At 20.9% G+C, this 27,500-nt stretch overlaps 2 protein-coding genes across 5 annotated transcripts; both read left to right on the plus strand.

Annotated features, from left to right (window-relative positions):
* Positions 1–217: 217 nt before the first annotated feature.
* On the plus strand, positions 218–11,759 carry LOC141528132 (uncharacterized). The gene is given in 9 exon segments (XM_074244029.1): positions 218–1,541; positions 9,070–9,239; positions 9,367–9,555; positions 9,558–9,614; positions 9,699–9,857; positions 9,860–10,243; positions 10,246–10,674; positions 10,677–10,760; positions 10,763–11,759. Coding segments are annotated over 9 exon segments (1,785 nt in total). The 5' UTR covers positions 218–1,425; the 3' UTR covers positions 10,960–11,759.
* On the plus strand, positions 9,758–27,500 carry Kkv (hyaluronan synthase-like protein kkv). 4 transcript variants are annotated; one of them, XM_074244027.1, is made up of 13 exons: positions 9,758–9,892; positions 19,580–19,696; positions 19,981–20,729; positions 20,804–21,148; positions 21,360–22,934; positions 23,004–23,158; positions 23,242–23,547; positions 24,058–24,305; positions 24,371–24,686; positions 25,201–25,377; positions 26,305–26,472; positions 26,547–26,775; positions 27,034–27,500. In XM_074244027.1, the coding sequence occupies exons 2-13, from the start codon at positions 19,596–19,598 to the stop codon at positions 27,315–27,317; spliced, it is 4,653 nt and encodes a 1,550-aa protein (XP_074100128.1). In that variant the 5' UTR covers positions 9,758–9,892; positions 19,580–19,595; the 3' UTR covers positions 27,318–27,500. The 4 variants fall into 4 exon arrangements, with proteins under 4 accessions (XP_074100128.1, XP_074100125.1, XP_074100126.1 ...); XM_074244024.1 differs by lacking the exon at positions 25,201–25,377 and adding an exon at positions 24,836–25,012 and having other exon boundaries at positions 27,034–27,499; XM_074244025.1 differs by lacking the exons at positions 9,758–9,892; positions 25,201–25,377 and adding exons at positions 11,835–11,966; positions 24,836–25,012 and having other exon boundaries at positions 27,034–27,499.

The raw sequence follows: 27,500 nt of genomic DNA on the forward strand, positions 1-27,500 counted from the left end.
TAAAAAAATTCTTATAAAACATAGACAAATACACACATAGAATCTATGTCGTATTTATTTATAGATCTATCGGATTCTGTACGTGTATTTGTCAAGGTTTCTTAAAGAATTCTGACACTGAAATTGGCAGATACTTGATAATTTTTTGATTTTCTTTGAAAAATAAGCTAGGTCTAGAAAATTATTTCTAAAAAATTGCATTTACAATTTCACAGCTTCTAAAGATGGAATTTTTTAGATAAATTTTTCTTGCAATAATTTATTGGTTGAAAAAAATTTTAACATTTATCAGATATCTATTAATTTCAGTATTGTAAAATTTTGTCTCTTCCTTATATATATAAGAGAAAATGTACTTAAAAGACTTTTTATTTACCAAATGGCGATATGAAATTATAACAAAATTATTATAGTAATTTTAATTGCTTTTTGCTTTTGACTCATCTCTTTTATCAATTAAAATCGAGATTCACGCTTTCGCAATGCTCTTGGAAAGAAAAATATTTTATTTCTACGAATTTTTAAATTTATAATTTTTCAAATTAAAAATTAAATTTTGAATCTTTAATCGGAAATTTTTATTTGGACGGAATATTTGGATGGCGTCTTTTTTTCAAAAAGAACCATATACCTATCTTATTATTAAAATAGAGATGAAAAGTATTTGAAACCAATTTATTCGTGATGTGATTGGTCGAATTTATCATAAGCATAAAAATATATGCAAAATCTAGAGTCAGGAGCGCGCGAATTTAATTCTAGTCCAATAATAAAATTAAGATTCCTATAATAAATCCTGTTAAAAATTGAGATGAAAAATATGTGTTGCAAACTATTTGTAACGTGACCCTTACAATAAAAGTTAGTCAATGGTCGAAACTCGCAAAAAATGGGACCTGATTTTTTATTGGTTAAAATTAAGGTGCGCGCGTAGCGCGCTATTCAAATTTTTAGTTGGTCAAATATATCATAAGTATGAAAATTTATATAAGTAATTCCATACCAACATTCAGACGCACGCTTGCGCGCGCAACGTATACTAGTAGTTGTTTATAAAACACAGACCTTACAGTGGTCGCAGTGAATGTTGGAATATACCCGTAATTTTCTATCAGACGTGAATCACGAGTTCTGCCTAAACCAACGGAAATTCTTGACAAATTACAAACAAAAACACTTATTGTATTAGTGAATGTGTATTCGTTATGCATGGGGTGAATACAAATATAATAATAATAAACAATATTAAATTTGGAGTATGATTGTGAATGCTTTATTTAATATGGTGGGGATATACGGAAAAAAATTAAGAAATTGCAATGGGAAGTGAAGCCAGTTACGGCAAAGGATAAATAAACATTATAACCTTTATGTAAATATTTAATGCAAAAATAATATTTAAACAGAAACTTATAAGTTACTAATATGGAGATATCGAGTAATACAAACAGTGAAAAACAGGAACCGCAACTATTTAATTCGATTGCGATTGTAAGAGTTCCTGTGAAACACACAAATTTAGGCATCAGGAGTCATGCAATGTATTTAAATAAATGCATCTAATATTTTTCAAATTATAACTAGAAAAATATAATTATTTTTTATTTATTATTATTATTATTATTATTATTATTATTATTATTATTATTATTATTATTATTATTATTATTATTATTATTATTATTATTATTATTATTATTATTATTATTATTATTATTATTATTATTATTATTATTATTATTATTATTATTATTATTATTATTATTATTATTATTATTATTATTATTATTATTATTATTATTATTATTATTATTATTATTATTATTATTATTATTATTATTATTATTATTATTATTATTATTATTATTATTATTATTATTTATTATTATTATTATTATTATTATTATTATTATTATTATTATTATTATTATTATTATTATTATTATTATTTATTATTATTATTATTATTATTATTATTATTATTATTATTTATTATTATTATTATTATTATTATTATTATTATTATTATTATTTATTATTATTATTATTATTATTATTATTATTATTATTATTATTATTATTATTATTATTATTATTATTATTATTTATTATTATTATTATTATTATTATTATTATTATTATTATTATTATTATTATTATTATTATTATTATTATTATTATTATTATTATTATTATTATTATTATTATTATTATTATTATTATTATTATTATTATTATTATTATTATTATTATTATTATTATTATTATTATTATTATTATTATTATTATTATTATTATAATTATTATAATTATTATTATTATTATTATTATTATTATTATTATTATTATTATTATTATTATTATTATTATTATTATTATTATTATTATTATTATTATTATTATTATTATTATTATTATTATTATTATTATTATTATTATTATTATTATTATTATTATTATTATTAATTATTATTATTATTATTATTATTATTATTATTATTATTATTAATTATTATTATTATTATTATTATTATTATTATTATTATTATTAATTAATTATTATTATTATTATTATTATTATTATTATTATTATTATTATTATTATTATTATTATTATTATTATTATTATTATTATTATTATTATTATTATTATTATTATTATTATTATTATTATTATTATTATTATTATTATTATTATTATTATTATTATTATTATTATTATTATTATTATTATTATTATTATTATTATTATTATTATTATTATTATTATTATTATTATTATTATTATTATTATTATTATTATTATTATTATTATTATTATTATTATTATTATTATTATTATTATTATTATTATTATTATTATTATTATTATTATTATTATTATTATTATTATTATTATTATTATTATTATTATTATTATTATTATTATTATTATTATTATTATTATTATTATTATTATTATTATTATTATTATTATTATTATTATTATTATTATTATTATTATTATTATTATTATTATTATTATTATTATTATTATTATTATTATTATTATTATTATTATTATTATTATTATTATTATTATTATTATTATTATTATTATTATTATTATTATTATTATTATTATTATTATTATTATTATTATTATTATTATTATTATTATTATTATTATTATTATTATTATTATTATTATTATTATTATTATTATTATTATTATTATTATTATTATTATTATTATTATTATTATTATTATTATTATTATTATTATTATTATTATTATTATTATTATTATTATTATTATTATTATTATTATTATTATTATTATTATTATTATTATTATTATTATTATTATTATTATTATTATTATTATTATTATTATTATTATTATTATTATTATTATTATTATTATTATTATTATTATTATTATTATTATTATTATTATTATTATTATTATTATTATTATTATTATTATTATTATTATTATTATTATTATTATTATTATTATTATTATTATTATTATTATTATTATTATTATTATTATTATTATTATTATTATTATTATTATTATTATTATTATTATTATTATTATTATTATTATTATTATTATTATTATTATTATTATTATTATTATTATTATTATTATTATTATTATTATTATTATTATTATTATTATTATTATTATTATTATTATTATTATTATTATTATTATTATTATTATTATTATTATTATTATTATTATTATTATTATTATTATTATTATTATTATTATTATTATTATTATTATTATTATTATTATTATTATTATTATTATTATTATTATTATTATTATTATTATTATTATTATTATTATTATTATTATTATTATTATTATTATTATTATTATTATTATTATTATTATTATTATTATTATTATTATTATTATTATTATTATTATTATTATTATTATTATTATTATTATTATTATTATTATTATTATTATTATTATTATTATTATTATTATTATTATTATTATTATTATTATTATTATTATTATTATTATTATTATTATTATTATTATTATTATTATTATTATTATTATTATTATTATTATTATTATTATTATTATTATTATTATTATTATTATTATTATTATTATTATTATTATTATTATTATTATTATTATTATTATTATTATTATTATTATTATTATTATTATTATTATTATTATTATTATTATTATTATTATTATTATTATTATTATTATTATTATTATTATTATTATTATTATTATTATTATTATTATTATTATTATTATTATTATTATTATTATTATTATTATTATTATTATTATTATTATTATTATTATTATTATTATTATTATTATTATTATTATTATTATTATTATTATTATTATTATTATTATTATTATTATTATTATTATTATTATTATTATTATTATTATTATTATTATTATTATTATTATTATTATTATTATTATTATTATTATTATTATTATTATTATTATTATTATTATTATTATTATTATTATTATTATTATTATTATTATTATTATTATTATTATTATTATTATTATTATTATTATTATTATTATTATTATTATTATTATTATTATTATTATTATTATTATTATTATTATTATTATTATTATTATTATTATTATTATTATTATTATTATTATTATTATTATTATTATTATTATTATTATTATTATTATTATTATTATTATTATTATTATTATTATTATTATTATTATTATTATTATTATTATTATTATTATTATTATTATTATTATTATTATTATTATTATTATTATTATTATTATTATTATTATTATTATTATTATTATTATTATTATTATTATTATTATTATTATTATTATTATTATTATTATTATTATTATTATTATTATTATTATTATTATTATTATTATTATTATTATTATTATTATTATTATTATTATTATTATTATTATTATTATTATTATTATTATTATTATTATTATTATTATTATTATTATTATTATTATTATTATTATTATTATTATTATTATTATTATTATTATTATTATTATTATTATTATTATTATTATTATTATTATTATTATTATTATTATTATTATTATTATTATTATTATTATTATTATTATTATTATTATTATTATTATTATTATTATTATTATTATTATTATTATTATTATTATTATTATTATTATTATTATTATTATTATTATTATTATTATTATTATTATTATTATTATTATTATTATTATTATTATTATTATTATTATTATTATTATTATTATTATTATTATTATTATTATTATTATTATTATTATTATTATTATTATTATTATTATTATTATTATTATTATTATTATTATTATTATTATTATTATTATTATTATTATTATTATTATTATTATTATTATTATTATTATTATTATTATTATTATTATTATTATTATTATTATTATTATTATTATTATTATTATTATTATTATTATTATTATTATTATTATTATTATTATTATTATTATTATTATTATTATTATTATTATTATTATTATTATTATTATTATTATTATTATTATTATTATTATTATTATTATTATTATTATTATTATTATTATTATTATTATTATTATTATTATTATTATTATTATTATTATTATTATTATTATTATTATTATTATTATTATTATTATTATTATTATTATTATTATTATTATTATTATTATTATTATTATTATTATTATTATTATTATTATTATTATTATTATTATTATTATTATTATTATTATTATTATTATTATTATTATTATTATTATTATTATTATTATTATTATTATTATTATTATTATTATTATTATTATTATTATTATTATTATTATTATTATTATTATTATTATTATTATTATTATTATTATTATTATTATTATTATTATTATTATTATTATTATTATTATTATTATTATTATTATTATTATTATTATTATTATTATTATTATTATTATTATTATTATTATTATTATTATTATTATTATTATTATTATTATTATTATTATTATTATTATTATTATTATTATTATTATTATTATTATTATTATTATTATTATTATTATTATTATTATTATTATTATTATTATTATTATTATTATTATTATTATTATTATTATTATTATTATTATTATTATTATTATTATTATTATTATTATTATTATTATTATTATTATTATTATTATTATTATTATTATTATTATTATTATTATTATTATTATTATTATTATTATTATTATTATTATTATTATTATTATTATTATTATTATTATTATTATTATTATTATTATTATTATTATTATTATTATTATTATTATTATTATTATTATTATTATTATTATTATTATTATTATTATTATTATTATTATTATTATTATTATTATTATTATTATTATTATTATTATTATTATTATTATTATTATTATTATTATTATTATTATTATTATTATTATTATTATTATTATTATTATTATTATTATTATTATTATTATTATTATTATTATTATTATTATTATTATTATTATTATTATTATTATTATTATTATTATTATTATTATTATTATTATTATTATTATTATTATTATTATTATTATTATTATTATTATTATTATTATTATTATTATTATTATTATTATTATTATTATTATTATTATTATTATTATTATTATTATTATTATTATTATTATTATTATTATTATTATTATTATTATTATTATTATTATTATTATTATTATTATTATTATTATTATTATTATTATTATTATTATTATTATTATTATTATTATTATTATTATTATTATTATTATTATTATTATTATTATTATTATTATTATTATTATTATTATTATTATTATTATTATTATTATTATTATTATTATTATTATTATTATTATTATTATTATTATTATTATTATTATTATTATTATTATTATTATTATTATTATTATTATTATTATTATTATTATTATTATTATTATTATTATTATTATTATTATTATTATTATTATTATTATTATTATTATTATTATTATTATTATTATTATTATTATTATTATTATTATTATTATTATTATTATTATTATTATTATTATTATTATTATTATTATTATTATTATTATTATTATTATTATTATTATTATTATTATTATTATTATTATTATTATTATTATTATTATTATTATTATTATTATTATTATTATTATTATTATTATTATTATTATTATTATTATTATTATTATTATTATTATTATTATTATTATTATTATTATTATTATTATTATTATTATTATTATTATTATTATTATTATTATTATTATTATTATTATTATTATTATTATTATTATTATTATTATTATTATTATTATTATTATTATTATTATTATTATTATTATTATTATTATTATTATTATTATTATTATTATTATTATTATTATTATTATTATTATTATTATTATTATTATTATTATTATTATTATTATTATTATTATTATTATTATTATTATTATTATTATTATTATTATTATTATTATTATTATTATTATTATTATTATTATTATTATTATTATTATTATTATTATTATTATTATTATTATTATTATTATTATTATTATTATTATTATTATTATTATTATTATTATTATTATTATTATTATTATTATTATTATTATTATTATTATTATTATTATTATTATTATTATTATTATTATTATTATTATTATTATTATTATTATTATTATTATTATTATTATTATTATTATTATTATTATTATTATTATTATTATTATTATTATTATTATTATTATTATTATTATTATTATTATTATTATTATTATTATTATTATTATTATTATTATTATTATTATTATTATTATTATTATTATTATTATTATTATTATTATTATTATTATTATTATTATTATTATTATTATTATTATTATTATTATTATTATTATTATTATTATTATTATTATTATTATTATTATTATTATTATTATTATTATTATTATTATTATTATTATTATTATTATTATTATTATTATTATTATTATTATTATTATTATTATTATTATTATTATTATTATTATTATTATTATTATTATTATTATTATTATTATTATTATTATTATTATTATTATTATTATTATTATTATTATTATTATTATTATTATTATTATTATTATTATTATTATTATTATTATTATTATTATTATTATTATTATTATTATTATTATTATTATTATTATTATTATTATTATTATTATTATTATTATTATTATTATTATTATTATTATTATTATTATTATTATTATTATTATTATTATTATTATTATTATTATTATTATTATTATTATTATTATTATTATTATTATTATTATTATTATTATTATTATTATTATTATTATTATTATTATTATTATTATTATTATTATTATTATTATTATTATTATTATTATTATTATTATTATTATTATTATTATTATTATTATTATTATTATTATTATTATTATTATTATTATTATTATTATTATTATTATTATTATTATTATTATTATTATTATTATTATTATTATTATTATTATTATTATTATTATTATTATTATTATTATTATTATTATTATTATTATTATTATTATTATTATTATTATTATTATTATTATTATTATTATTATTATTATTATTATTATTATTATTATTATTATTATTATTATTATTATTATTATTATTATTATTATTATTATTATTATTATTATTATTATTATTATTATTATTATTATTATTATTATTATTATTATTATTATTATTATTATTATTATTATTATTATTATTATTATTATTATTATTATTATTATTATTATTATTATTATTATTATTATTATTATTATTATTATTATTATTATTATTATTATTATTATTATTATTATTATTATTATTATTATTATTATTATTATTATTATTATTATTATTATTATTATTATTATTATTATTATTATTATTATTATTATTATTATTATTATAGGGACATGAGTACCATGGTTGAACTAACATCATTTAGTTCTCTTGGTAAAATTCAACCGTTTTTGGTAACGATTTCGACAACGGCGGCTTTAATAGTAGATTTACATTGTCATCTCACAGACAAGGAGGTTTGTGGATATCTCGGTGGGCATTGGGATATAAATGCTCATAGTAAGTAATATTTTGAATGTAAACTACAAATATCTTTGTTTATTTTATTTAATGCAATACTATATAATGCCAACATAAGCATCTTTGTCTATAATAGTTATCTGATTTTACCTAACATTACTTCAAGATTTGGCTATTACGAGTGCATTTCCTTGCCGATATGCGGGTAAAGATAAAACAGCAGCTGGAATGGTTGAAGCTGAAATCGCAAGAGCTATGGAATGGCAGCGAGTAACTTTAGTAGGATGGTATCATTCGCACCCACGATCTCACGCATCACCATCATTAAGAGATGTTGATTATCAACTTGATTATCAAATAAAATGAAAGGTCTTAGTGATAACGGATATACTCCTTGTGTAGGCTTGATTTGTTGTAAGTTATTATATTTATTTTAACGCTTATCTCTTTTATTTAATAACTTAGATAAAATATTTTTTTCTTTATTTTTTATTGAAGCACCTTATAATGCTGATGGTAATTGTTATGAATCTAATTTCAACATCTTTTGGTCGATGCCACCACCTGAAAATCGGCCTCACGAGTATCCTCGCCCAATGTTGCTCAGTTATACAATATCACAAGAATCATTTTTATCTCAAGATGCCCTTGATGAAATTAAAAATGTATCGAGTATTACAGAAGTGAAGGAGGTATTAATTTTAAGTCAAATTTCAACAGTACCACAACTTATTTAGAAAGGTTACGAAATTCTTTAGCATCAAAATTACCGGGTCGTAGTCGAGGTAATGATACTGGATATTGGGAAGTAATTAAAAAAATGATTCTTCCGGATTCATCAATAGAAACTAGATCAGATGCTTTTATTACTGTCCAGTTTCCTCCTCTTGGGATGAATGAGTCTTTAACTCAGACCGCATCTGGATTAAGTAATAATAATGTTTTCCTTACCCCCGTAGCTTTCAAATCAGATAACAACATTATGACTCCTTTACCCAAGTTTGAATCTCAACCTTCGACGTCTTCTCGTGATTGTAAAAAGAAGTTATCGATGAATCATTAAAAGATAATCGGTTATATACTAAAATAGACAAACCCGAAATTCCACCAACTTTTAAATCAGGCGAGCTTACAGTTTCAGTGAAAACTGTTAATAAACTAGATGTTGAACCACCGACATCTATAGACTTTTCCAAATTGACGGGTCCCCTTTCTATAGAAGTATTAAATAAGATGCGGTCAAGCTTTACATCAGATTTTCCTCTTCCTGATTTTTCACAACAAATTACACCGATGCCAGATTTAAGTAAATTAGCTAATTTTTCTTCTGCTGATCTTGCTAAACTATCAGCATTTCCTTTAAACGAAATAACTAAAGTTTCGCCAAGTATGTACAATCGAAATATTGCAAATTTATTTAATTCTAATAATAAAGGTAGTTCTACTAATCCATCAAAAGACGTAATCGATCGGAAAATGACTATACACCCGGTGAAAACATTCCACTTACTTGCTTCAACCTAGATCCATCTAGAATTGATAATTTAGTAGATCGAAAAAAACTTTAGAGTCTACAAATGATAACATGAAATCAAAACGGCCTACTAATTTTTCTGTTGCTGATGAGCTCTCAATATCAAACGTTCGACCAGACTTTGGAGCGATGTTAGATATATCAATGATACATGGAAAAAATAATCAAGCTTCAACATTGAATGACTCAGGTGAATCCTTGAATCTTTCGAAAGATCGTTCATAAATAATATAGGTTTTTTCAATAATACTCAATATGTGGTATTCGATTAATCTGTGTCATACTTCTACTGAAAGTAAATTAGAATTAATGAAAAAAAAACCTGGTATATACTCATCACAGACTGAGATTGACAAAAAAAAAATATTTTTAAGACTTCAGGAATCTGGAGAATGTTATAGTAATTGGAAAATATCCATAGAAAATAAATGAGTACACTCATACATATTCTCAACTTCCTCATTCACATGCTACCATGCTAAGAACAATAGTAATAACTGGCAGCAGAATTTCTGTTATAATTATTATCAAAAAAACTTGATTTTTACTAATAGCCAACCAATTTTTTTAATAATTAATGTTTATATATAGCCTTCTGTTCTAGCTTTGCGGTCACAGCAAGAAATGTTTCAAGAAGAAAAATTCTGTATTGAAGAAGAACTTTTATATCTGTTTTTAGCATGGTTGCATAATACTATCAATTTTTTATGGATATTACAATTAGGATCTACTAAATTTAAAGTAGAGACATAGGGTCAATAACATATATCATAATTTCAAGCCAAATTCCTGAGTCTATCAGTCTTACCACGACCTGAAAGGTTCTTGTGAAAGTAACATAGTTTGAGAGGAGTATGTTGGGGAGGGACATAACCGTTCATTCTTTTTCTTCTGATGTAAAATCAACCAGTCGCGTGGTAACGCTCTTCTCCTTCTCTTTAGCTTTCACCTACGTGTACTGATGAATGTCAATTCAATATTGTATTTTATATTAACAATAAAAAATTTTTTAATTCTATTAGTAATTATGGTTAAACATTAGTTATTTTTAGAGGTATAACAGAGTGTTTGAATGGTTTTATTATTTACGATAACAACCAAATCATGATTGTGTTCAAAAATTATCAAAAGTGTATCAATCAAAATAATAATGATTAAGTGAAGAAAGAAGAAAAAAAAATTACAAATTCTGAAGATAAAGAACGTGAAAAAGTTTCAAACACTTGCAACAGGTAAATTTTTAATACATATGATATCATTCGTACCTCTTTCCGTTATACATCCGTGTATAGATCGAACTATCTATATATATATACACATACTGACTTTATTTTTAGTCTTATAAATTTCTTTTAGTTTTAATTAGTTATCAAAATTGTAATTCTAATGATATAAACTAAGTAATATTATTATTGACATTTATAATCAATTTCAAATGCATGTGATAAACTCATAGAAAATTCTATAAAATAAAAAACTCACTGAGTAAGTTTAGAGAGGTAGATTGAGAATATTATTTTCTTTACTATCCAGATTTTCTAAACAGAATAAAACGTAATCTTTTTATATTATGTGACATGTTTTGCTGAATATTTTTTAGTATTCTTTTACTTTTACTTGAATACAGATTAACATTCATAACTGTTTTTCAAAATACATGTACCATGTGAATACTTATTTTATAATTGATCATTTTGTTTGAGTTCAATAACATTGGAATCTATTGAAGTTATTAGACATTGAAATTATCAATATAAACCACATCGTTAGCAAAAGTTATTTAAATTAGAGTATAGAGCAAACTAATACTTTGATAACTTATTCCATATTTTATATAACTTCTCAGCAAATTTTTGGTCTTTTCGAGTACAAAGAAATAAAGATTAAAAGTTGTGTATCAAAAATTAAAGTAAAAGGTTTCAGGTGAGAGATAAACCGAAATCTGGTATTATGTGGTGGTGTGCTGTCACAATATTGTTTAAGACATAGTTATCAATTGGAATAGAATTTTTATTAGGATTTAATTTGATTATTCGTTAATTTCAGTAGTATTATTTAATTAGAATAAGTACACGGGAATATTTTTAGTGTAGCATGGTCATGTTTACTGTTTAAACCTTGTGAAAAAAGTCATTTCAAATTCGAGATTTTTTTAATTATTATACATCATTATGACAAAAATTTTTAATTGTGAGATTTATTTAATATAAAAGAATTATAAATCATAAAATTAGGAAATATTTTCTTTTTGTTAGATATCCTCGAAGCTCTTTTACTTTGATAAATATATTAAAAAAAAAATTATACCAATAAAGAAATTAAATTAATTCAAAAGAAAAATTCTTGAATCAAGAACATCATTCTAAAGAGTTTGATGAACTTGAATCAAGTGGAAAAATTCTTGATCTGAGAAAGTATTCTTGCTTCAAAAAAATCTTACTTGACGTAAAATCTTTTTTATCGAATTCAAAATGATTAAATTCTTCAAAATAATGTTTTAGGCTTAAGAATTTCTCTCTTGAATCCAATTAATTATTTTATCGGTATTGAATTAGAATTACGAGGAATTCTAAATAGATTATGAAATTCAGATAAATGATTTTGATTTCATTTTTTTTTATGAAAGAGTAGTATTAAGTTTTTTTCCACTGCTGCTTTTTATAATTTCTTCGAGTCAACTACAAATATGTAATTAATAGCCAAATAATTAAATTTGAAGTATTTTTGTTATTTTCTTCCTTCGAAATTAAAAAAATTTTTTGAGCCTTTAATCACACTTAATGGTTTTTTAAGATCTATTAGTCATATACTTTATTATAAATTAAGTATTTGTGTATTACAATAACAATTAATTATGTATAGAAACTGAGTCGTTTTCATTTTTGTCCATGAAACATCAGAAAGAACAACTTTTTTTTTTCATTTTTGCTGTGAATAATATATTATTCACAGCAAAAATTCTATAGAATTCTATAGAATTTTCAAATCTTAAATGATTAAAACAATGGCGTAAAAAATCTTTGTAAATATTATGCCTTATATCCACAAGTTTGATACGTCAGTAGGTATATAAGAACTCTTCTATGAGTTCAGAATAAGATTGTACAGGTCAAAAACTAAGATAAAAAACTATCAGATAAGAATAAGTCTACAATTAAATACTTATCATAGTCTTGAATGATAAATTTTATAAACTTTTGTTATATGCTGACATTCGGAGAAAAAATCTGAAAGCTTTTGAAGCTCTAAAATATAATTGATGATCTTCTTTTGAACTATAGAGACTATAAATATTGATGCGTATTAATTTTTAAGCTCGAAGAAATCAACAAAATTTTAATTGTTAAATAGTAAATGTTTTTAAGTATTTTAACGTAAGTAATTAACAAATTCATTGACTCAGTGAAATCATTTAAATCTTAAAATTTCATGCCACGGTTTCATGCTAACTCAAAAATTTGTTCTGTTCAAAAAATAAACATTCAAATTTACTACCAAATTGAAAATATATGTATACTGCTGCTTAGAAATGAAAAATAATTTCACTAAATTAAATAATGATATAATTTTAAAAACCATACATAGAAAGAAAAAAAGTCTTGAGTCAAGTGTAAATTTTCTTAAATCAAGAAAGTCTTAAGGAAGACTGAAAATTTCTTAAATAAAGTTAAAATTTTTTGAACGAAGTTCACTTTTTTAAGCCAAGAAAATTTCTTCTTACTCCAAAATAACTTCAGTCTTCCTTATAATTTTCTTGATTCAAGAATTTTTTTTTTCTGTGTAGAATAAATATTTAAAAATTGATCTTATTGGGTTCAAGTTTACTAAGTACTTAACTGGACTGAGCTTAGATAAATATACCTTGCATTGTTTTCCCATAGATATTCTTTAGAGAGAATGCAGGTACTTTTAGTTTTTAGTACAAGATCTGTTAAGATCTGTCAAGAGCTTGAACGAGCCCATACTATTTTGATTAAAGAAGCACATAATAAATAAAAGCTATTTTTCTTAAAGCCTAGGAATAAGCGACATAAATAAATAAATAAATTTAACATAGCTTAGTAGCTTTTGCATGCAAAGAAAATAAAACATCATTGTTTAGTATTTTGAATTATAGTAGTCAGAAGTGTATTGATGACATTAAAGATTAGGTGTTTTAAGAGAATAGTGAGCGCTGTACAGCAAATGACTGATGACTGCCTACACACGATTGAATATAATCTGAAAAGAAGTCAGTATTGAGTGATGAAATTTCAACCGTGTGATATAGTACTCAGTCGAGTACAAACAGCCACCGGTCGTTCGCTGCACAGCGCTTACTATTCTCATACCATACTTAACTTTTACTGCCATCAATACATTACTGATTACTATTCAAAATATTAATCAATGATATTTTTTCTGTGTAATCTCTCCAATTGTAGTTAATCTTAAAAAATAAATTAGAGAGATATAGTTTTTTACAAAGAAAGAAACAATTTCTCCTTGTCTCAAAACAACTTCGGTTTTCCTTATATTCTTCTTTTTTCTATTTAACTTTTTTTTTTTTTTTTTTTTTTTTTTTTTTTTCGTGTAAGAATGTCTTAAAATGTTCCATTTCATAAGTTACTTCTAGAATCACAGATCGATTCAATTTTCTTAATTCAACTCCTAAATGAGGAGCTGATTTTTAAAAGGGTGCCTTTTCATATTTTAAAAGAACAGTTTTTTGATCTTTTAAATATTAAGTACTTCGAGAATTATAAAGATTTCTAAATTAAAATCGAGTTGTAGCTTCATAACCGATAGCTTTTTATAGCTAAATTAAAAAAGTTGAATAAAAATATTTACAATTGAAGATAACCAGTTTTTTGTCTTGATTAATCAAAAATCAAAAAATACCCTTTTGAAACTTAACTCCTCAAATATTACGTGCAATATTCTATGCCTTATATAATTCAATCCAATCGTCAATATGATGTCTTAAAATTTTTAAGAAACGTGTTTCTTTGAAAAGACTTTCAAATTTTACAACTGTTAATTTTTAGAATCTAATTGATTTTTGCATTTTAATTATTACGATTAATATGTCACAAGCCCAATTGAAATTGATTTACTTGTTTAAGGAACATCATTACCATAAGAAATGGAGATATAGAATGAAACAAAAATGAGATCGAGTTCGACAACTTATCTAAAAAGTATACCTGTCTATCCAGGGGTTATTGAACTTCTCAAGTTGAAGAATGTATTAGAATAACTCATTTTCAAGTTTTAAAAGCTTAAAAACGAACGAATAGGTGTTTAAATTTTTGAAATCAATTAAAGAGTTTAATTATAAATGGATAAGTACATTTTTGCGCACTTCAGGTTTCTCAGGGATGATTTACAGGGTCAAATCCTTTCTCTTATTTTTTCTCAGTAACTTATAGTAATTGATATTCAGCTGAAAATTCATAATTAAAACAATTTTTCAGAAGTAGAAAAGCCATTATTTTATCCCATATTTTGAAAATTGACTTCTTGATTAGTCACAAACATTAAATAGTTATGAACAAATTTACGAAAGAATGAAAGATAATTTTGGAAAATAAGTTTTATCGATTGACGATAAATCATAATCGACTAATAATTAGTTATTTGTAGACAATATTTATTTATATAGAATAATGAGTCAAGTAAAAATTCAAGCGGGTTAATGAGTAATTTCATGTATAAAATATAGAATGTATTGTTTTGTGAAAGTGCAGAACGAGTAGTAAGATATTGTGACAAGCCTTGAGAGACCTTACTTATAGAACCATGAAGTTTCAGTGGTCGTCCTTGTTATTGTATCTTATTTGTTTTGTTCTGTGCCTTTCACTTTCAAGAATAGAACCAAAAGAACCAGTTAAAAATCTTTCACTCGCTCCCCTCCTGACTTGGTGGTTACTACGGAACAAAGGAACATATTTGTTGGATTTTCCAAGTATAAATATGAAAAATCTGAACTTCTAAAAGTTCAGATATTTAAAGCTATGTTACATGTTTAAAGCTGTGTTTCATGGAAATATTTTTATGCTGATTTAATTTTTAATGCAGGATGTATGGGAGAAGGAAGCGCTTCTAAACACTTTTTATTTAATTATTAATTACTTTAAATGTTCAAAATTAATAATACTTTTTATGCTCTAATAAATTCTTAAGATGATCATCTTCTACAATATCCATATTAGTCAGTTAAAAATAAATGCAAAGATATTCACTGAGAAAAACTTGTCAAAAATCAGAAAAATTAAGAATTTTTTAAAAAAAAAAAAAAAAACGAGTTGTACAACACGTGTTTAAAAAAATTTTTTTTTTTTTATTTGAGAGGCTTCGGAGGAAGAAAATTTGAGCTTGAAAATAGTTTTTTGTGTTTCGATATAATTATTGATGATGTTTCAGCCTTTTAAAAGTCTTAAAGCAATTCGTTTGTTTTCTCATAACAATCAAAAGATAAAATCACATTCTTTTGTCAAAAAATTAATAATTTAAATTGTTCATTCTAATAAATTTCTCGAGTCAAGAAATCCTTGTCAGAACATAATTTTTATTATTTTTTTTTTTTTTTTTTTTCAATATATTTGTAAAGTAAATTTGAAATTAAATACCATAAAATTTATCTATGTAATATATTTTATTATATGAATGGTGAAATTTATACGTTAGGATTAATAGTTTATTGAAAATTATGTAATATTTATTCAAAATAAGTAAAATAATATTTACGAGTTAGATTATAAAAAATCTAATATCCTAAAGGAACAGTACGGTAAATTTATCGAAATCTGTTAATCGTTTTGAAATCATATTTGGTTAAGTTTAATTTAGTCGCAAAGATTTATCGCCTGATAACTTTTTTTTCAGTTAAGATTACGAGAAAACTTTATGAAAGCTTTTTTGTTAAAAATTTAATTTTATTTAAGAGCAGTTTAAACCATAATTGTAAGAAATAATTCCTTCATGTGTTATTTAAATGGAAAAACAGAAAATCGTTCTGCATCTCATAAAGTTGAGACATCGAGTTTCTCTTTTGGAAGAATTTTTTTGTACCTAGATGGAACTTTTGAGATGACAAAAAAAAATTTTTTTTTTTTTGGACCACTTTACTAATTACGATAAAGTTATCATACGTTACTGTAATATGGCAATGTACAGTAATAGTGGGTTGACCAGGGATTATTAGCAAAGAACGTATTTATAAAAAACGTATTTTGAAATTTTATGGTCATGATAGTCATGTCAATAGACATAGGGAAACTTTACTGAACTATATTGTAAAAAGTAAAATTAATGTTGTATTTTTCGTTTCTATTGATGAATGTGAATAAAATATCTTTTTTTTTTTTTGTTATCAAGGTTTTCTGTCTACTTTGTACATAGCAAATATTCGAACTCTATACAGTATCCGTGTCGAAAAAATCTCAATTTTGACTTAATTTTCTTTGAAGTTGTCTATTTGCCGACGATTTTACTTCAAATTTTGACTTTTTTTGACTTAAACTATTAAGTTGCCTTAAACTTGATTATTTTTTACTTAAATTATTTAGTTGCCTTAAACTTGAATTTTTTTTTTTACTTAAACAGTCTTTCGAGTCAAGACATCTAGTCGTTTGCTTGACTAATTTTTGTCTTTTTTTGATTTAAATTTAACGGGAGACTAATAACGAAAATAACGAACTGTTTATAAAATAGAATAGGTAAAGTTCTTTCAATCTCTTCGATTGTAGATGAGATGTCTTCAGTACTGGCATTCAAGAGGTTCAGTGTTCGAGTCCCATGGAAACCAGGAATTTTATACTGATAACTTGTGATTCTTTCAGTTATCTGGGCGGCGTGTGTTTCTTCTCTTCATCTCAACATGTAACATCATCAATTCCAAATATGATTGAAATAATTTATATCTGGCTATTATGAAATCGATGATCGCTCAAATACCCGTGTAAAAAAATCGCCGATTATTAATTGATTATTTATTATTTTTTTTAACTTAATATACATGGTCAGGTCAAAAATGATTCATAAAACTATATTAAAATTAATTTTATTTGGACTTTTTTTGTCTTTATTATAAACAGCCGGTCCCCTATTTTTCTCGCATCACACTCACTGCCAGAAACGGTACTAACCTTATTGCTCTCATGGTTATAAAGCCGTTGCAGTATTATGTTTTTCTTTTAGACCAATGAGAGTTACGAAAAAAACGCTCTGCTATGAAATAGATAATAAAAAAAATTTATTACGTAGCAGAGCGTTTTTTTCAAAATTCTTCTTTGACTAAGAGAGAAATATAATGCTGCAATCGTAGGGACTGGCTGTTAAATCAAGCCAACTCTGATAAAAAACCAAGTGATACTGACTTGATTTTGACTTTTGTCTTAAATCGATCCTAATTAAGTAAAATTTTATGGAAATTTTACATTTATACAATAAAATGAATAATTTGAAATGTGAGGATTTTGACTTAAATTTCAAATTAAAATTAAGATTTTTTTCAACCCGGGTAGTTAACGTTTGTACTGCAACTCACTTTACTTAGGCAATAATAACTTACTGCTCTCACTGAATAATACTATTATTAGCTTAAACTAGTAATTACAATTAATACGGACGTATGTAGAATTTTTAAGAAATGTTTTAAAAATTTTTCGATTACAATTACCTTGATTAGAAAAAAGAGTTTGAAATGATTTAAAACGATTTGAAACATGCAAAAAGATTTGATTATAATTTTAAACAGATATACATTCTGTAGGGAGTCAATCTTTTCAAATTTATTTTTCTATTTATAAGGGATCAGAGCCAAATAAAATAAACTGATTTGTAATCTTTCTTAATTTTTTAGATAAACAATTTCAAAAATGCCGAAAAACCATCAGCAGAATGGTATGATGGGTGCGAACGACCCTGATGATTTTTCTGATGATGATACGACACCTTTGACACATGAGTATGGAGAGAGGTAAGCTATTGATAAAGAATTGTTTTATATTACTCGTAGATTCAATGTGTATCTAGCTGTTTAAAACAATTTCGGATTGGTAAGGATTTAAAATTATTTAATTCATATCCTTTGATTAAAAAAACAAATCACATAGAAATAGAAATAACAAAATTTTAATTCTTTTCAATTCTTCTGAGAATTAAGAATTCTTTATTCTAATCAAAATTTTAAATTGTCTCACACTATATGAAATACTAAATTATAAAATATTGTACAATATATTTGAATATTTTTTCTTATAGCCAGCGAACAATTGTTGAGACAAAAGCATGGGATGTCTTCAGAAACCCTCCACCGAAAATCGACTCAGGCTCGATGGCGAACCAAAAGTGTCTTGATGCGACGATCCAAATAATAAAAGTAATTGTGTATCTTCTAGTTTTTATAATAGTTCTTGTCAGTGGAGTTATTTCTAAAGGAGCTATCATTTTCATGACTTCACAACTCAAATCTGGTCGTGTAATAGTTTATTGTAACAAAGAATTAGGACGGGATAAGCAATTCATCGTTACATTACCAGAAGAACAAAGGATAGCATGGGCTTGGTGTATAATTTTTGCCTATGCTGCTCCTGAATTTGGAACTTTTTTTCGAAGTTGTCGAATGTGCATATTTAAATCGTGGAAAAAACCAATATCTTCACATTTCTTGCTGGTGTTTGTCATGGAAACGTTTCGTGTTGTTGGACTGGCATCGATGTTTTTTGCTGTTTTGCCAGAATTAGATGCAATAAAGGCTGCAATGATTACTAATTGTGTTTGCTTTGTACCAGGATTGCTTGGATTACTCTCAAGAAGTAGTAGTAAAGATGAGTCACGAAAATGTATACTCGTTCTTGTAGATTTTATGGCATTAATGGCCCAAATAAGTGGATTTATTGTTTGGCCATTACTGGATAGTTCCAAACAGAGTCTCTGGCTGATTCCACCTACATTGATTTTTGTGTCCTGTGGTTGGTGGGAAAACTACGTATCGATGCAAAGTTCTATTGGTAAGATTAACAAAAAAATTGTTTTGAACATATAGCTGATTAAAAAACTAATGATAATAATAACCTTTTTTCAGGCTTCATTCGTACATTGGGTCGAGTAAAAAAAGAATTGAGATTGACAAGATATTTTACCTATTTATTTATCTCAGTTTGGAAAATAATAGCCTTTTTCATCAGTTCACTGGTGATTTTTCATTTAAAAGGCCAAAATATCGGACACTTTTTTACAATGTTTGGATCCGCGTTTAGAGAGCAAAAAATTACTGTTACCGGAGTGCGCCAATCTGTTGTGGGGGCTATACCTGATCTTTCAGAAATACTACCTACTGGAGATACTGAAACAATTAACTCTGACTTAAACTCTATTGTTTATGTTTTATTAATTCAAATAGTTGGATCGTATTTCACATATATTGTAGGTAAGTATTTACCAAAACAATGTAGTACTTTTATTTAAATATGAAATTATTAAAAATAATGTCAAAAACATTAGTTAATTGATTTAACAAGGTTTCGATTATTTTATTAAGTTTGCAGTGAACCTCAACAATTATATTTATTTGAAACGTTGTTCAATCAAAGATGCTATTTTTCTGGTACACACCATTACAAGTTAAAATTCTTTTTCAGGTAAATTTGGATGCAAAATTTTAATACAACCATTCAGTTATGCGTTTCCTGTGAATCTAACTATTCCTGTTCTTATTTCACTTTTAATTACTGCGTGTGGCTTACGCAATGGCGATCCTTGTTTTTTTCATGGCACAATTCCTGATTACCTTTTCTATGAATCACCACCACTGTATTTTCTTAATGATTTTATATCTAAACAATATGCCTGGGTATGGCTTCTTTGGTTACTTTCGCAAACTTGGATTACTCTTCACATTTGGACACCAAAATGTGAAAGACTTGCAGCAACAGAAAAACTATTTGTTGTTCCTATGTATGATTCGTTGTTAATTGATCAATCATTAGGATTAAATCGAAAAAGAGATGATCAGCCAGAAGTTAAAGTAGAAGACCTAGCTGAAATAGAGAGAGAAAAGGGTGACGGTGATTATGAGACAATTTATGAACAAACTGATGGTTCAACGACTCCTCCATCGGCAGTAAAAAGTAGTGATCATGTTACTAGAATTTATGCATGTGCTACTATGTGGCATGAAAATAAAGAAGAAATGATAGAATTTTTGAAAAGTATCTTGCGATTAGATGAAGATCAATGTGCTCGCCGTGTTGCTCAAAAATATTTAAAAGTTGTTGACCCAGATTATTACGAATTCGAAACTCATATCTTTTTTGATGATGCTTTTGAACTTGCAGATCATGACGAAAATGAAACTCAAGTAAACCGATTTGTCAAACTCTTAGTAGGAACATTAGATGAAGCTGCTTCTGATGTACATCAGACTCGAATGCATGTGAGAGCTCCTAAAAAATATCCGACTCCCTATGGTGGTAGACTTGTATGGACATTACCAGGAAAAACTAAAATGATAGCACATTTAAAAGATAAAAATAAAATTCGGCACAGAAAACGATGGAGTCAAGTAATGTACATGTATTACTTGCTTGGTCATCGATTAATGGAACTTCCTATAAGTGTTGATCGTAAGGAGATGATAGCAGAAAATACATATCTTCTAACTCTTGATGGTGACATTGACTTTCAACCGGCTGCTGTTAAGCTTTTAGTTGATTTGATGAAAAAGAATAAAAACCTTGGTGCTGCTTGCGGTCGAATCCATCCGGTAGGTTCAGGTCCTATGGTTTGGTATCAAATGTTTGAGTACGCAATTGGTCATTGGTTACAAAAAGCTACTGAACACATGATAGGCTGCGTTCTTTGTAGTCCTGGTTGTTTTTCACTTTTTCGAGGAAAAGCCCTTATGGATGATAATGTTATGAAGAAATATACTACAAAATCAGAAGATGCTAGACATTATGTGCAATATGATCAAGGTGAAGATCGATGGCTTTGTACTCTTTTGCTTCAAAGAGGATATAGAGTTGAATATTCGGCTGCCAGCGATGCCTATACTCACGCTCCTGAAGGTTTCAATGAGTTTTATAATCAGCGTCGTCGTTGGGTTCCATCAACTATTGCTAATATTATGGATTTGCTTATGGATGCAAAACGAACAATCAAAATTAATGACAATATTTCTCTACCATATATATCTTATCAGATTTTGCTTATGGGTATGATGAAAATTTTCTATTGATTATCAATTTTATTGTTAAAAACTGATAAAATCGTTTATAATTTAGGTGGCACCATACTTGGACCAGGAACAATATTTCTTATGTTAGTGGGAGCTTTTGTGGCAGCTTTTAAAATTGACAATTGGACAAGCTTTTATTATAACATAATACCAATTCTTTTATTTATGGTAATTTGTTTCACGTGTAAAGCTGATATTCAAGTAAGATTTTTTCAAATATTTAGTAATATTAAAATTATAATAGTTAATCATATCTAAATACTGTATCTTTTTTTATCTTTTAGCTATTGTGTGCCCAAATATTATCTACTGCATATGCTATGATAATGATGGCCGTAATTGTTGGTACAGCACTTCAACTCGGAGAAGATGGGATAGGCTCACCCTCTGCGATATTTTTAATATCACTAACAAGTTCATTTCTTATAGCCGCTTGTCTTCACCCACAAGAGTTTTGGTGTATTGTTCCTGGTATCATTTATTTATTATCCATTCCTTCCATGTATTTGTTACTGATTTTATACTCTATTATCAATTTAAATGTTGTCTCATGGGGTACTAGAGAAGTTCAAGTTAAGAAAACCAAAAAGGTTTGTATATTTCTTAAAATAAAAATAGTAAAAATTACTTTTTGATTGGCCATTTTGACGTCACTGAAATTTTTTTACCTCACTAAGTATATTTCTCAGGAATTAAAAAAATTTTCATACCGAATTTATAAAAAGTAGTGAATTAAAAAAAATAGTTTTGTTATTGTCAAATAGTCACAACTGTTTAAAAAATTGACTTATCGAGACGTTTTTTTTTTTTTTTTTTTTTTTTTAATTGCATTTTCCAAATTTACTTTAAGAAAAAGTAAAAATGTTAAACTGTTGATTCAGAATATACTGCCCTATATTTCATTTCTGTAGGTTAAGAAGTTAGAATTAAAAAAGTAAATAAATGACTAAAAAATTTCATTGCAACTGAAGTTAGTGTTTTAAACTCAGAAAATACTAAAGCATGATATTTATTGTTTCTTTTACTTGCTGAGTTCCAAGCTGTTTAATTATAAAAAATTTTGTCTTTATACTTTTATTGTATTCTTATAAATTGTGTAGGAACTTGATCAAGAGAAAAAAGAAGCTGAAGAAGCTAAACGGAAAGCAAAACAAAATTCTTTACTCGGATTTCTACAAAATGGTGCTGGTTCTAATGATGATGAACAAGGATCGATAGAGATTTCTTTTGCTGGTCTATTCAGATGTTTACTCTGCACACATGGAAAACCTTCTGATGAAAAACAACAACTGATTGCAATTGCTGATTCTCTGGAACATTTAGGCAAACGTCTAGAAATAATTGAAAGGTATATTTGATATACTTCAACCCATTTTCTGACAGTTTTTATGTATATTTTGTTATAAATTTCAGAGCTGTAGACCCTCAGGGTCATATACTAGCTCGAAGACGAGCATCTTCAGCTAGCTCTAGAGCACCAGATCACCTTGGGCCAATAGAAGAAGAATCTCGTAAAGATCAGAATGATTCAGTCAGTGACACTGAAACCGAAACTAGTCAACCTCATGATGTACCTCGGGATGTTAATTTCCATTCTCAGCCTTATTGGCTTCATGATGAAGGCCTAAAGAAAGGAGAAATTGATGTTTTGTCTATGCAGGAAGAACAATTTTGGAAAGACTTACTCGAGAAATATCTTTATCCTATTGATGAAGATAAAGCTGAGAAGGTAAAATACTATAGGAACAATATTTAATTTGATTTTTTATCTTATAGATTTTATTATCTGTCAGTCATTTCATTAATGTTTGGGATTATTCAAATTTTACAAAAAAATTTGTAATGATCTCTTTTTTTTATAATTATTAATGATATCAGGCAAGAATAGCTAAAGACTTAAAAGATCTACGAGACCAGAGTGTATTCGCATTTTTCATGATGAATGCACTTTTTGTCCTCATCGTTTTTCTACTCCAATTAAACAAAGATTTACTACATGTCAAGTGGCCATTTGGTATCAAGACTAATATTACTTATGATGATTTCACTCAAGAGGTAAACACCGCTCCGCTTCTGTCACGTACTTTGTTTAACGTTATTTTTCTTTCTTGCTATGAAAAAAAATATTCAATAGAATATATATGTTTTGGATATCCAACAACTACCAAGTACGATGACTTTAGCGGGGCTTTTCTATTATTTAACTAATTTGTAGTTTTTGTTTCTTTTGTCTGGAATCACAGGCACGGATCGCCGCGGATTTAATTGAACTACGAAACAAGAGTGTCTTTGCATTTTTAATGTTCAATGCGTTATTTGTATTGATCGTATTTTTACTTCAATTAAACAAAGATCAGCTACACGTTGTGTGGCCCTTGGGGATCAAGACAAACATCACCTTCGTAGAAGAAACATCGGAGGTACCGGCAACCCGGCCTCTTATGCACAATTTTTTTGTTAATTATTCTTGGGTTACTTGTGCTATTTTTTACATTCACAGACTTACATATAATTTTCAAAGAACTAACGTTAGGAATCACAAATTTGCACAGATTATAAATACAATGGAAAACATTATTAACTTTCTTTTATTAATAAAAATTTGCAATGCATTTTTTTTAAAACTTCATTACAATTTTTCTGGGGAAAAATACAAATTTTATCTCAATATAAATAAAGTAGTTATTGAATTAGGGTGTAATTAAAAAAAAATTATTACTAATCTCATACATAGTTGCAACAAAAACCTATATACTTATATATTATTTGGAACGGGTTAAAACGGTGATAAAGTCTTGTGGGGAGGTTTCTGTGATTCTGTGTCTAATATGATAATAATTTAATTAAGTAAAATAACGGATACGGTATTGCGGTGATCAAACATAGCACATATTTTATATTCACAATATAAGTAATCTCGTGATGAATGCTTTTACAAATGTAAATAAAATTTACACTTTACAAAAAAATAAAGAAACAATAAGAGTGAAAAATTTTTTTAGTTACATACAATTTCGAAAGTTAGTAAACTCGTGAACATTCGTTGTGTGAAGATGATAAAAAATTATTTCGAAGTATAAAGTTTCTTCTTTTAGATTTTCTGTTTAAAATATTAACTGCTATAATAAAAATAATTACTTTACTGTTCATGATATTTTTTATACGTAAAAGATGTTAATTTTTTAAATAACTAAAAAAATATTTCAACATTACGTTTTTATTTTTTTTTGTTCAGTAGTAAAAATATATTCTAAAAGTGATGTTGATAACCTGGTGTATTCATGACTGTGTTCGTTAAATCAAATAATAATCCTAAATCCAAATTAAAAACAAAATAATTATTTTAGGTTCACATCTCAAAAGAATATTTACAACTGGAACCTATTGGTTTAGTCTTTGTTTTCTTCTTTGCTCTCATTTTAATTATACAATTCAGTGCAATGTTATTTCATCGATTCGGAACACTTGCACATATTTTAGCCAGTACACCGTTAAGTTGGTATTGTTGTAAAAAGGTAATACATTTTTACATAAAAAAACAGAGTAAATTATTTTTTAACATTATTCTAAGATAATTTGTATTTCATAGACAAAAGATCTCTCAGAAGAAGCGTTGTTATCAAAACATGCTGTAGAAATTGTGAGAGATTTACAACGGCTGGACGGAATGGAAGGAGATTATGATGAAGGAAGTGGAAGTGGACCTGGTCGAAGGAAGACTATAAGGAATCTTGAAAAAAGTAGACGAAAAACACAAGCAATAAATACTTTGGATGTTGCATTCCGGCAACGCTTTTTCAGTATGGTTGAAGAGAACGGTAAATATTAAATTAAGAATTTAATTTTTGAATATAAGAGTTAATTTTTTATATCTTAATACACCCCTTAAAAAAATTTTAACTGATGATAAATCAGGAATCACTAAAAAATTTAATGTAATCAAAAAGTACCAAGGGAGTTTTAAAAGTATCAGGGTGCATTCATATTTTTATAAATTTATTGATCAAAACTGAATTACATGACACTCTTTCGAATGATAAGATACTGAGAATAACTTATAATTTTAATTTTTGCAGAACTGCCCCGGAATATGACTACTCGTCAGTCAACAAAGGCATTTAAAGCTTTCGAGGGACGACGGAATAGCATTATGGCTCTTAGAAAGAAATCTCAAATGCAAACTTTGGGAGCAAACAATATTTATGGTGGTGTTGGAAACTCACTAGGGATACAACCTCGACCTACTCGTAGTAGTCAAATTTCAGTAAAAGATGTTTTTAGTGATGCTGGACATGTAAATATCGGATTTGATATTGGAGAAAGTCCAAGAAATAGTTTGAAACTTCAACCTATGGGATAATAAACGTGATGATCAATTATTTAATTAAATAAGAATTAAAAATAACATTTACGTTATGGTCTTATTTTTCCTGACATAAGGTTTTATTTTAATGTAATTTTTATACTTATATTAATAGTTTTTTTCTAAATTATAAAAAATAAATTTATTATTTTATGAGGATACAGTTATTCATCATAGCAT

This window comes from Cotesia typhae, unplaced genomic scaffold (assembly GCF_013202065.1).
Source record: "Cotesia typhae breed Kobodo isofemale line unplaced genomic scaffold, CoteBio_Ctyphae contig_42, whole genome shotgun sequence".
NCBI lineage: Eukaryota > Metazoa > Arthropoda > Insecta > Hymenoptera > Braconidae > Cotesia > Cotesia typhae.

Excerpts from the sequence above, each read along its gene's own strand:
- Kkv (XM_074244027.1), top strand. The coding sequence starts at position 19,596 with ATGCCGAAAAACCATCAGCAGAATGGTATGATGGGTGCGAACGACCCT. Across the intron at positions 20,730-20,803 it reads ATCGATGCAAAGTTCTATTG|GCTTCATTCGTACATTGGGT; the intron begins GTAAGATTAACA and ends ACCTTTTTTCAG. Across the intron at positions 22,935-23,003 it reads TTATCAGATTTTGCTTATGG|GTGGCACCATACTTGGACCA; the intron begins GTATGATGAAAA and ends TTTATAATTTAG.